The following is a 13,989-nucleotide window of genomic DNA, read 5'->3' as shown; positions in this document are numbered from 1 at the left end:
GGTATAATACAGTAATTAGAAGGTAATTAATCACATGTATTAATTTTAAATCTTATCAAAATTGAGAATTTTGTTACCTTCTTTTTTCCTTTTTCATTCTTTTTCTTTGTTTTCATTTCTACGGTGTCTTCATCTTGTTTACAAAACATACAAAACAATCATTATCAGATGAAAATGTTTAAATCAATGTGTTTATTATGAGGTACATATAATGGATTCTTTTCTACTATTTCATCTTCTTGATTTTCTTTTTGTTTAAGCTCTTCAAACAAGCTATTAAATATAAATGAAGAAGAATATTCTTATTTTTTGTTAACCATGTAAACGAAATCAAAATAGAAATCAAATGCAATCAGATGAGTATAAGATGGACATCAGATGGTAATCACCATGTCAATCTGGATCTGAAGTATTTGATCAACTATATTTCCATCAGCAGTTTGGTGATCTTTTCCTTCAACTTATTTTATCTTTCTCTTCTTCTTGTTCATGGACCTCAAACACGTTTATTAGTTCAAGTATATTAATTTTATCGCTTATCAAAATAGAGAATTTTGTTATCTTTTTTTTCCTTTATCATTTCTTTTCTTTGTTTTCGTTTCTCTTTCATCTCTGCTTTCTTCATTCTGCTTACCTACAAAACATACAAAACAATATTGTATTAATGATTAATCATTGATTAATGAAAAAGTTTCAATCAATTTGTGTATTTTATTAGGTACTTACGGTAGATAGTTTTTCTACTACTATATCTTCTTGATTTCCTTTTGGTTGAAGCTAGTTTCTCAACAAGCTATTGTATACAATAATTAATGAGATTAGAAAAAAAAATGTTAACTATGGAAACAAAACTAATTCAAAATAAAAATCAAATGAAGATGAGATGGAAATAAGATGGACGGCAAATGAAAGCTATCTTTATCATCATTTAAGTTTATTGACCTTTTGTAGGCCTATCTTTCCTCTATCGCATCCGTTCATTCACAAAGTATTGAAAATATTTTGAATGCATGCAATTCGACAGTAGATGGATTTAAAGGTACAACTGAAAACCATTCAAATATATACATCTTGGGATTTATATCCTAAAACTTGTAGATTGTAAATGTAATCTATTGACCTTTATTAATAAAGTGTTATTTGTAATAAATATATGTTGTTGATTATATTATCAATTTTGTCTTAATAACCCAAATCCAATAAACTAACATTCTAAGTTGTTTAATGAAGTTGTTTAATGAGTCTTAAACAGTATGTATGTAGAGACATACAAGGGTCAATGTTTGAGATCAGCTTAAAGGGTCCATAGTAAATGGAAGGTTGGATACCTTGTTCTAGTAACACTATGAATACGTCTCACTTTGTATTTGATATAAACGCAATGATCCAATGCATTCGTGTAGTTGACATACGAGTGAAGGTATCCTATGCAATGAGTTTGCATAAGACTGGACCACAAAATAGTAACCACTAGATGTAACTTCGTTAACTAGTTAGGTTTCTATTTTTCTACGATGACATAGGTAACTTAGTCTTAATCTTGAAGGTATTATGAACTCATGTTCGTGATGGATTGTCGTTTGATTTGTACGAGTGAGAGTCACCAGATCACCGACTTAATTAAACTTATCATTTTGGGGACAAAATCAAGTGGAAAGCTGAGAACATAATTACATAAGATGAAATTCACTCATTACCTACTTTAGGGTTAGTAGATGAGTGTTCCTTTAAATGGTGTCTCCAGGTCTTGAATAAAGGGTCGTACCCTCTCTATGGCACGAGGGAGATTTTTTTATTGGTAGGACTATAAATAGGTTGTTCACTGGAGGAGCACTCGTATTTAAGAATTAGAGGTAACCTAGGGGTAAAACTGTAAATTGACTCCGCAAATAATGAGTGCTTTAAATGATCATGCAGAAGAAAGAGGAAGTTACCTTATGTTATTAAACTGAATATGTAATCAAGAAATTACTTAAGAAAACAAAAAAATAACCTAAAATAATATGTGCGCAAGAAAACAAAAATTAGCCTACTGTTAAATGGACGTCTGAAACACTGTGGGACAAAGAAAACCAACTGAAAGATCAAGAAACACTTACCGATTTCCAAATAAGAAGTAGAGATTTCGAAAAAAATAAGAGATGTTGAACTACTAAAACCCTTACCTATTAACGAAACCCTTACCGATTGATGAACTAGTGATACCCACCCTATGCGCAACAGATGTTGGATGGAAGAAGAAGAAATTTGTGAGAGAAAAGTAGAGATTTCAAAGAAAAAGTAGAGATTTCGTAGAAGAAGAGAGAAAAAGGTTTTATCGATTGATAAATTTCTAAAACCCAGGACATGCGCGTAAGAGACGTTGAACGAAAGAAGATAAAATATGTGAGAGAAGAGGAAATAAAGATTTCGAAGAAGAAGAGAGAAGAATTTGAAATAAGAAGAAGAATCGGAACTAGTGAAACCCACAGTCTGTTGCGCAAAAGAGAGAGAATAATGGAAATGAAATTCTGGAAAGCAAACGAAATAAGAAGAAAGAAGAATGGGAATAAAAAGCGTCAGAATATTACGTACTAAAAAAAGGAAGATTGTGCCAAATTTTGAATTAGGGACAAAATCGTATTTGTCCTCTCACGCCCATTGTTAGTAAGGTTTCCCCAATTTTGGCATTTGTGTAATTTATAAAGAGAAATTGCATCAAATGATAAAAACATTTAGAAAAAAATAGTGTATGACACCTCTTTTTGTGTTTATTGAAAAAATATCAAAAATACCAAAAACAGTAATTAGTTATATTAGACGATTATCGAAGAGTTATCACACAGTTATAAGAGGGTTATCAACTTTTAAATTTGGTACTTTTTCAATTTAGAAACTGTAGTAACATAAAATTTCAATATCAGACAGAGAAGATAAAAAAAGGTAAAAGTATTGTTTTTCAATCTATCCATGATGAAGAACCTTTTGATAAAGATTAGTTATCTACTGATAATATTAATGATTCCATATTCATGCTTACATGAGAAATTTTCTAAATTTGTTAAAAAACTTCAAAAAATCAAATAATTATGGCTCCAACAGCAGAAATCAGAAAAACTTTAGAAGAAAGGATATGAATCATTATCAAGTATATGAATCAAGTTTACAAGTGTATATCAATAATATATCAAGTGTATCGGTAGGGTTTCAAGCATATCAAATGCATTTAATCAATCAATTATATAAGTGAAGAATACTAAATGTATCTGCAGTGTATCAAACATATATGAGTAATGTTTCAGATGTGTATCAAAACGTATCGAGTGTATCAAAAAGTATCAGATGCATCAAGTGTATCAATCAAATTTATCAAGAAGTATCAGGTGTATTAGGTATATCAGACATGTATAAGGTGTATCAAACGTATATTAGTAATGAGGGCATGTGTGATATTTTATCTCTTAATATGTGGGTTGTGCTTTGTTTTTGCCATTTTTGCAAATAATAAAGTGTGTGCTATAAACTTAATTATTATAACTTATTTTGCCATTTTTGCAAATGTCTCAAAAATCAAATATTTTGTTGGATAATCTCACTAACACTTAAGTGGGAAAAGTGGCAACATATAAAGATGAATACCCCTAGTTCACTAAATTTTACTAATGGTTAGTGGAATGTAAAGTGTTGTGAGTTGGTAAACTAATTACATGCATTTTTCATGTAATTAGGTTATTTAAAAGGTTTGTTTCAAATATTGAAAGTTTTTTTTTTTTTTGGTTTTGATATTTTTTATTTTACAAAATCGATACCAAATTATCTCTCTCCCAAATCTCAAACTTAAGTCCTACCCCTTCCAATTTTCATCATTCTCTCCCAATTTCCTTCACTTAACGGATCCTACAACCCGATTCTAAGTCTAGAAAATAGCGAATATAGTGGTGGTCCCCGATTTGATCAGTTTGTGAGGAGATTTCAAAAAACAGAAAGCTACGAAGGTACATATTTTCTTTAACCTAATTTAGTTTAATTATGATAATATATACATGTTAATTTCTAAACAGTTTGGATGCAACTAGAGTGGAATTGATCCTTTTTTTTCTTTTGTTGCCCATATCTCTTTTTCCATCGAGACCCTATCTCTAATAGACTCCACAAGTTAAATTTAATTTTTACTATGTCTACATATTCTTTTAGATTATTTTATATTTGATAATAGTTTGATTTTTATTTCTATAATTGCAATACTACTAAATATTTTTTAGTTAAATTATAAAAAATGTCCGAGAACTTTAGAGTTTGTGTAAAAAATACTCAAAAGTTTAAAAAATGCTCATAAACTTTTAGAAAAAATAGGTTAAAAAAATATCCTTACCATTAGTTTCGGATGAAACAGTTGAAGTTTTGTTCAAAAAATACTTGTGAACTATTGAAAATTTTTCATAAATACGCTTGGCTTAAAAAGAGTTCAAAAATATTTTTATTGATCCAAATTTTATACCAATTTTCTCATCAACCAAAATAAAAACCTAAATTTTAAGTTAAAATCATAGTCTTAATTTTTTATTATTATTAATGCACAATGATAGATCATCAACATAATCAAACTCTATAGTTATTGTTGTAATTAACATACGGTTAATTGTCAAATAAAAAATATATTTTACTATTAACACACAGTAAAAGTCCAATAGATCTATCAGTGTAAAATTTTTTTGTTTGACTAATTATTATTTTATTACGTTTTAAGGAGAATTTTTTATTTTTCAACTTGGTGAGATTTTGTTAAAAGGGTGGTTTTTAAAAAGTTTGGTGTAAAGTTGAGATGAATAAGAATATTTGTTAAAAAAAAAAGGCATTTGGTATGATTTAGGGTAATTAGAAAACCAAAAAATGGTTATATTTTCAAATATGGTAAATGGATTGGCCACCGAAAAGAGAGAACCTAAAATTGATGCCAAAAAGAAGAAGAAAATAAAAGGCACGAGAATTGATGAGAATTGATGAGAATTGAGAGATGAGAGATGATGACCGCCGTCCCCCACCCTTCACTTCCACTCATCCCATCAAATCAAAATCCTTAAAGTTATTCTATATTTTATCTTTTTTTAAAAAAGAAAAAAATATATATCATTTTTTTTATATAATTCTTTTTAATTTAAAATTTTAAAAACAAAAAACAAAAGTCTATGTTCTACGCGCACGTGACGAGGATGAGGTCACCCACCAACCATTTGACTCTTGCCACCATCGTCCAGCTTTGACAATGGACCTTCACCGTTACACCTTTTCTTCTCTTTTCTCCTTCACTTCCTTCCTCCATTTTCCTTCATCTCTCTCTCTCTCCCCCCCCCCCCCCCCTCCATTTTCTTCCCCATATCCCAAACCCTTAACACCCCCATTCCCCAATATCCAAAATGGGTCTTCAAAATTTCTTCTCTATCCTTCTTCTCCTCTCCGCCATCTTTCTCCGCTTCCATCTCTCTTGTTCCCAAACCCCCTTAATTTGCCATTCCAATGATTCTGAGGCCTTCCACGACTTCCATCGCACTTTTACTTCTCAAATCCATTCATTGCACGCTAACTGTTCCTCCAATTGCTGCTCTTGTACTGGCCTCACTTGTGACTCTTCTGGGAGGGTTGTGAAAATTGAGCTTGTTGGGATAAAGCTAGCTGGTCAATTACCAAACTCAATTGCAAGATTCGAACACCTCAGAGTTCTCAATTTGTCCTCTAATTGCCTCACTGGCTCTATTCCTTTGGCTCTGTTTCACCTCCCACACTTGGAAGTTTTTGATCTCAGCTTTAATCGGTTCTTGGGGAACTTCTCCACAGGTACCCTCCATTTGCCTTCCCTTCGGATTCTTAATGTTTCTCGTAATTTATTCAACGGTGTTCTTCCATTTCACATCTGTATCAACTCCACTTTTATTGAGGTTCTGAATCTGAGTTTCAATGATTTTCTTGGTGTGTTTCCTTTTCAACTTGCGGACTGTGTTTCTTTGAAGAGACTTCATCTGGAATCGAATTTTATTAGTGGTGGGATTCCTAATGAGATTTCTGGATTGAGAAAATTGACCCATTTGTCTGTTCAGAATAACAAGCTTTCTGGTTCTTTGAATAGAATTGTTGGGAATCTAAGAAGCCTTGTTCGGTTGGATTTGTCATCTAATGAGTTTTTTGGGGAAATTCCTGATGTTTTCTACAACTCTCTGAATTTGAGTTTCTTTGTTGCTGAGTCCAATAGGTTTAGTGGGAGGATTCCCAAGTCCTTGTCAAACTCTGCTTCACTCTCTGTCCTAAACTTGAGAAACAATTCAATAGGGGGAAATCTTGATCTTAATTGTTCAGCAATGAAAAGCCTGGTTACACTTGATTTAGGCTCTAATAGGTTTCAGGGATTTATACCTAGTAATCTTCCCTCTTGTACGCAGCTGAGAAGCATAAATCTTGCTAGGAACAACCTCGGTGGTCAGATCCCTGAAACCTTTAGAAAATTTCAGAGCCTAACGTATTTATCACTTACGAATACGAGCATTGTTAATGTTTCCTCTGCTCTCAATATCTTGCAACATTGTCAGAGTTTGAGTACTGTGGTTCTGACCTTTAACTTCCATGGCGAAGTGTTGGGAGATGATCCTAACTTGCATTTCAAGAGTCTCCAAGTTTTTATAATTGCTAATTGTAGATTGAAGGGAGTGATACCCCAGTGGCTGAGAAGTTCTAACAAGTTGCAGTTTTTGGATTTGTCATGGAACCGTCTTGGAGGAAACATTCCATCCTGGTTCGGCGAGTTTCAATTCATGTTTTACTTAGATTTATCTAATAATTCATTCGTCGGAGGTATCCCGAAAGAGATTACTCAAATGAAAAGTTACATTGACAGAAACTTCTTGCTTGACGAACCTGTGTCACCGGATTTTTCTCTTTTCGTAAAAAGAAATGGAACTGGATGGCAGTACAATCAAGTATGGAGATTTCCACCCACTTTGGACCTCGGTTTTAATAATCTCAGTGGACCTATCTGGCCAGAGTTGGGAAATCTTAAGCAGATTATGGTTCTTGATTTGAAATTCAACAGTTTGTCGGGATCAATTTCGAGCAGCCTCTCTGGGATGGTTAGTTTAGAGACTCTAGATCTTTCTCACAACAAACTTTCAGGAACAATTCCACCATCACTGCAAAAGCTTAACTTTTTGTCCAAGTTCAGTGTTGCATACAATCAATTACATGGAGCGATTCCTAAAGGAGGTCAGTTTCATAGCTTTCCCAACTCTAGTTTTGAAGGAAACAATTTTTGTGTCCAAGATGATCTCTGTGCATCAAGTGATGGAGATGCTCTGGTAGTAACCCACAAATCAAGAATGGTCACGGGGTCTCTTATAGGTATAATTGTGGGTGTTATCTTTGGAATCATTTTTCTTGCAACATTCGTAGTAGTGTTTATGCTTCGGCCACCTCGGGGAAGAGTTGGAGATCCTGAAAACGAAGTGTCTAACATTGACAATAAGGACTTGGAGGAAGTCAAGACAGGATTGGTAGTTTTGTTCCAAAACAATGACAATGGAAGTCTCTCGCTGGAGGATATTTTGAAATCGACGAATGACTTTGATCAAGAAAATATCATTGGATGTGGGGGTTTCGGTTTAGTTTACAAAGCTACCCTTCCTGACGGCAGAAAGGTTGCCATAAAGCGACTGTCTGGTGATTGTGGTCAAATGGACAGAGAATTTCAAGCAGAAATCGAAACACTTTCACGTGCTCAGCATCCAAATCTTGTTCTTCTTCAGGGATATTGTATGTATAAGAACGACAGGCTTTTAATTTACTCTTACATGGAGAATGGTAGCTTAGATTACTGGTTACATGAAAAACCTGATGGTTCATCTTGCCTCGACTGGGATACCCGACTGCAGATAGCCCGGGGGGCTGCTGGGGGGCTGGCATATTTGCATCAATTCTGTGAACCCCATATCCTTCACCGAGATATAAAGTCGAGTAACATTCTTTTAGACAAAAATTTTAAAGCTCATTTAGCTGATTTTGGTCTTGCAAGACTCATTCTTCCCTATGATACCCACGTAACAACCGACCTTGTTGGTACATTGGGCTACATTCCACCCGAGTATGGACAATCCTCGATTGCGACCTACAGAGGAGATGTGTACAGTTTTGGAGTTGTTCTATTAGAGCTTTTGACAGGTAAAAGACCAATAGACATGTGCAGACCGAAAGGACTTCGGGACCTGATCTCTTGGGTGTTCCAAATGAGGAAAGACAAAAAAGTAAGTGAAGTGTTCGACCCATTTGTATACGACAAGAAGAACGAAATGGCTATGGTAGAAGTTCTTGATATCGCATGTCTTTGCTTATGTAAGGTACCTAAAGAGAGACCTTCAACTCAACAGCTAGTTACTTGGCTTGATAAAGTAAGTTTGTAATCTTCTTAATTCAAATTAAACCTTGTACATTTTAGTGTACGTTTTACAACCAACCATACACTCCACATAATAAGTTTTTTGTTTCTTTGGTGTACATATCCACATTCTTCAGCAGTCTCAATTGAAGATGAGAAGCTAGTCATCATATTTTAAAAAGTTGTAAACTAAAGGTAGATTAGTTATTCTACTGATTTTCTTCCATGTGGGGTTATGAATTATGTTTTTGTTTGTATGATATAAACTTTGAATAATGCCCTATAATTTTAATCTCAGTTTTATTTTCATCTTCAAACCTTTTACAATTATTATTTGTACTCAAAAAACCTTTCCTCACATGGTCGCATCAATCTATCAATCTGAGAAATGAGTTGGGTTTCATATTATTTAATTTGAAGAAAGAGAAACAAAACAGCCTACTAAAGTTGTTTTTTTTTTTCTTCTTATTATTAATAATATTTTAAATTGAAATTAGAAAATATCATTCATACATGTTCATTCAACCTCTAATTTCAAGGTTAACACTACAAAGTTGATGTTATACATCTAGTCAAGTCATAGTCTGTCAAGGATAAAAAATGGTGCATGTCTCTATCTAACTTTTTTTAATGCAAAGATTTGAGTGATCAAAAATGCTTTGACATTTGATTAAAGACTTTAATGGAAGATTGAAAAACAAAGGGATAGGAAGGAATGATAAAAGATTGGTCAAACATGAATAATAAAGTCCAAAATAACAATTGTCAACTTTGTTGAAAAGTTTGATCACAATTTGTCATCTTTGTTGAAAATATGGCCATCCATATTATTATTGTTAAATTCAAATCAATCCTTTTCTTTCTAATATAATAATAAAATTTGTTGGATAATATTTCAATAGTTTACTTAAAATTTCATAACTAATCTTATTATACTTTACTATATATTCTTAAATCAGTCTTAATGATGCATGAATATAGAAAAAAAGAATGTCATAAGAACTAAAATACATGTGTTCTTAAGAAAACTAAACATTATTTTTGTAAGTTTATGACATCTTTTAGTATCACCAATCTATTAGTTCAAACAAAAACAAAAAAATCTATAACTATTATTAACTGTAATTATATTTTTAAAATATTAATGTTTTATTCTTCCATTTCTTTTTGCTATGAAAAGTCAAGTTTATAAACACTAAAGTCAACTTTTGAAAGGTCAAAAAAAGTAGTTTTCTTTCTAAATTTTGAATGTGTTTTTTTTAGGGAATCTTCTTTTGAAAAAGAAAAAAGTCTACAGGTCCACAATGTGAAATACCAAAAAAATCTCAGTCAACACGCGATTAATTGACCATATGCACGCGAGTAGTCTTCTTTTAAATGATCGTGTACTACAGTCTAAATGATGGTTTAGATCATGATACACGATTGTGTAATTCATTTTAAACGATTGAGAAAATGCTTTGAATTTAAAGGATCGAATAATAAACTCTAAATAATGGTGAGAAAACTTCAGATATAAACGATCATATAAGATAATCCAATCACAGTGCAAGGATAGATGATCGTGTAGTTAAAGGTAAATGGTCGTGTTGGTCATGGTAAGAGATTCTGTAGTTCAATGTAAATGATCCTGAAAAACTTCAAATCTAATGATCGTATAATACTATATACACGGTCATTTAGATTTTGGTTCACAATCATTTACAAAATGCAACAATACATAATTCTTTGTTAACAATTGTTACTAATCTTCTAATACAATTTAGAATTCTTACCAAAGATGATGAAAATGAAATATGGGATTTAAACAATCAGATCTTATATTCTAAATGTTGAAGAAAGAAAATTTAGAAGAGGAGATGAATAAATCGCAAAAAATGGGAAGAAGTACACAACTCGTCCCACAATATTAAAAACCAACAAGGACATATATGAAATTTATTAAAAAATAATTAGACTTCATGAGTTTTTCTTCTTTTGTTATATGGGTAGAAAATATTTATAAATTTTGTTATATTTATGTAAATTAACCCCGATTAAAACTATTATTGAAAAAAAATTAGACAAAAATAAATATGTATTTGTTATGAAAACGGGACACAATATAATACGAAAATTGAGAAAATATAATATTAAAATAATATAATATATAAATAATATAAATAAATGGATACTTGCAAAAATGACAAAATAAGTTGTAATAATTAAGTCCATAGCACACACATTTTATTATTTGCGAAAATGGGAAAAACGAAGCCCAGCTCACACATCAAGAGGTAAAATGTCACAAATACCCTCGTTACTAATATACGTCTAATACACTTTATACACGTCTGATACACCTAATACACCCTTTGATACACTTGATACTTCTTGATACACCTGATACATTTGATTGATACACTTGATGCACCTGATACTCTTTGATACACTCGATACCGAAACATACTAATATATGTTTGATACACTGCATATACATTTAGTATTATTCACTTATACAATTGATTGATTAAATGCACTTGATATGCTTGAAGTCCTACTTATACACTTGATATACTATTGATATACACTTGTAAACTCGATTCATATACTTGATAATGATTCACTTTACTGATATGCTTTAACAATATATTGTTGATATACTTGATAATGATACATTGAGTTACATCATTCGTATATTTAATAATACTCTAATGAACTGCATAAAATTTGAAAAAATGAAAATCACGTAGTAAGTATATTAACCAACTAATACATATAATATAAGTATATCATAATACTGACATACGAAACTGAGACAAAGTAAAACAAAAAAATTAATGTAAAAAAATAAAACAAAATCATTGGAAATCAAATTCAACTCAAAATACACACTGAAAAAACTAAAAAAAAGTCACAAATAAAGTTAAATTACTCCAATCAACAATTATTATACTATATTATTCATATTACAACTATTGTACTATTGATATTTTAAAATTAAGATTAAGACAGAAAGAATAAATAATTTTTCTAGTATAAGAATAAACAAATAATTAGGGCCTTAAAAAGTGGGAGCATAAATAAATAATGAGTAAGACATTAAAAAGAGGAAGAGAAATAAGTTATTGAAGGGTAGTTTAGGAATAATATCAAATTTAAGATGGAGAAGTGAAAATTTTGTCATATTTGCAAAATTTTAAAACAAAGTGCTATAATTATTATAGCATATTCTCAAAATGCTATCCTATGCAATTTCCCATAAATAAATTATAAAATAAAGAAATTAGAAAATTAGACAACCATAAATCATAAAGTGTCAGATTTCTTCCTGTTTCTTTGAAAATCATCTAATTCAAGTTTGTCTCTACGATTGTGTATCAAATCTAAATAATTGTATATCAAAGAGCCAAATCCAAACGATTGTGTATGAAATATAAAAGAATCTTCGTGTATGAAATATAAATATTTTATATTGGTATTGGTACAGGATCAAGGATCGTGTACCAAATCTATACTAAGATCATGTACCAAATATATTAAGTGTGTGTGGACATTTTAGGTATTTTTTATTGTGGGCCTATGAGTGTTTTCCGGTTTTAAAATTGTTCTTGTAAATATTTTTCCCATTTGTTTTATTTTTAAAAAAAACCTCTTTATTAAATGTATATTTTCGAAATCTTACTAAATAAATATAAAAAGATTTATTAAAGATAAATATTTTCGGAATCTAACTAAATCAAAACAAAATATTATATTTAATATCGATTTCAAGATTAAAAAAATATAGGAAATATCATCTGAAATCTAGCACTTAAATCTTGATTCAGTATGTTATAATCCCATAACCAATTGTGTTTAATAAATTTAGCCATCTAATTCATGTAATTCGTTACAATTATAATTTTGGAATACATTTAAAATACATTGTATTCGAGAAAAATGATGTATCCAAAACCAAGGGCAAAATTGGAATATTTAAAAAGTCATACAGGCACATAGCACAGTTTTGCCAAAAATCTCATTCCCTAACGGTTGCTAAATTTCCAATTTTCATTAGTTATATTTTCATGAATATAACAAATTAGTAAAATATTTAGTACTCGGGTAACAAAATGAAAAAGTACATGAAGCAGATCATTTTTTTAAAATATTTCAAGTTTGTCCTTCCTTTTTATTGTCTCTCTTCTCTTCCTCTCCACGATTTTTTTTTCTTTATCCATCATCTTTTTATGTTCTTCTTCAATTTTTAAATATTTATGTTTGCTCTTCCTTTCCATCATTCTTTCTTATGCAATTTTTCTTTTTCTTTCCATTGTCTTTTTCTCTTCTTCTGCAATTTTTTTAAAACTGTTATTTGGTTGTTTCAGAAATTGTGTGCCAAATATAAAAGATAGTGAAAAAACGTTAGGATATTTGATAGTCAAACCTAAACGATCGTGTACTAAAAATAGTCAAATCTAAACTATAATGTACTAAAGAATCTTTAAAAAAATCATTTAGATTTTGGTAGCTAAATTTAAACGATCAAATCTAAACGATCGTACTAAATATAAATGATCGTGTACAAAAAAATCTTGAAAAAAATCGTTAAGATTTGGCTACTCAAATTTAAATAATCAAATCTAAACGATCATACCAAATCTAAACGATCATGTACCAAAAAAATCTTGAAAAAACCGTTGAGATATGACTACTCAAATTTAAACGATCAAATCTAAACAATCGTATACCAATTTTTTTTTTAAAAAATATATTTAGATTTGACTATTCAAATTTAAACGATTGTGTATCAAATCTATCAAATTTAAATTGTATACCCAAAAATCTTGAAAAAATTATTTAAATTTGGCTACCCAAATTTAAACGATCGTGTACCATAGAATCTTGAAAAAAATCATTTAGATTTGGGTAGTCAAATCTAAACGATAAAAAATACTCAAACATAAACAAGTATTTATCAAATATATTACGAATCATGGGTGCCAATTAATCATGGAACATTATTGTATTTTCTATTGTGATTGTGTTGGGTTTTTCTGTTTTTGAAAATATTCTATAACTGTAAATCTTTAGGAGCTTTGTTATATCTCTAGTCTATAGTATATACAAAAACTCGTATATGGATAAATTTTTTTAGTCCATTTTACCCTTTTAATTATAAGTATTTTTACTATTCATTTTATGACAATTTTGTCATTCAACTTCAATACATGAATAGTGGGTGAATTTTAACTCTTCATCTTTAACTTCATGGGTAGTGGAAAAATAATTTTTATAGGCATGATGATAAATTCAAATAAGCCTTTTAAAATTCTCTAACTTATACTTTCTACCAATTTATTCAATATAAATGTATGATGTCTCTTGCTTCCTTAAGTAAAAAAATCGTTGTTAAGTGGAGATGGAAGTACAAGGAGACAAGAACTATGTGAATATAAAGATCAATAGTAAATCTAGAAAATCGTATCATCAATTAGAAGAAGAGAAATGCAAGAAGATAAGATTTATTTCTTCAGTGTTAGAGATCTATACAAATATTTTCTTTCTTTTCTTTCATTTCTTTTTGTTACTTTTTTAGTTATATAAATGATACGAGTGGAATTTTTTCTTTTATA

The 13,989-nt window shown here is 30.4% G+C and overlaps 1 protein-coding gene across 1 annotated transcript; it reads left to right on the top strand.

The window, feature by feature from the left end:
• Positions 1–5,327: 5,327 nt before the first annotated feature.
• LOC116404121 (phytosulfokine receptor 1-like) lies at positions 5,328–8,701 on the top strand. The gene has a single exon (XM_031886356.1). It carries the CDS (start codon positions 5,394–5,396, stop codon positions 8,415–8,417), a length of 3,024 nt encoding a protein of 1,007 aa, XP_031742216.1. The 5' UTR covers positions 5,328–5,393; the 3' UTR covers positions 8,418–8,701.
• The last annotated feature ends 5,288 nt before the right edge of the window (positions 8,702–13,989 follow it).

Source organism: Cucumis sativus, chromosome 5 (assembly GCF_000004075.3).
Source record: "Cucumis sativus cultivar 9930 chromosome 5, Cucumber_9930_V3, whole genome shotgun sequence".
NCBI lineage: Eukaryota > Viridiplantae > Streptophyta > Magnoliopsida > Cucurbitales > Cucurbitaceae > Cucumis > Cucumis sativus.
Note: the sequence above shows the minus strand (reverse complement) of the source record. Positions and strands in the feature narration are given on the sequence as shown.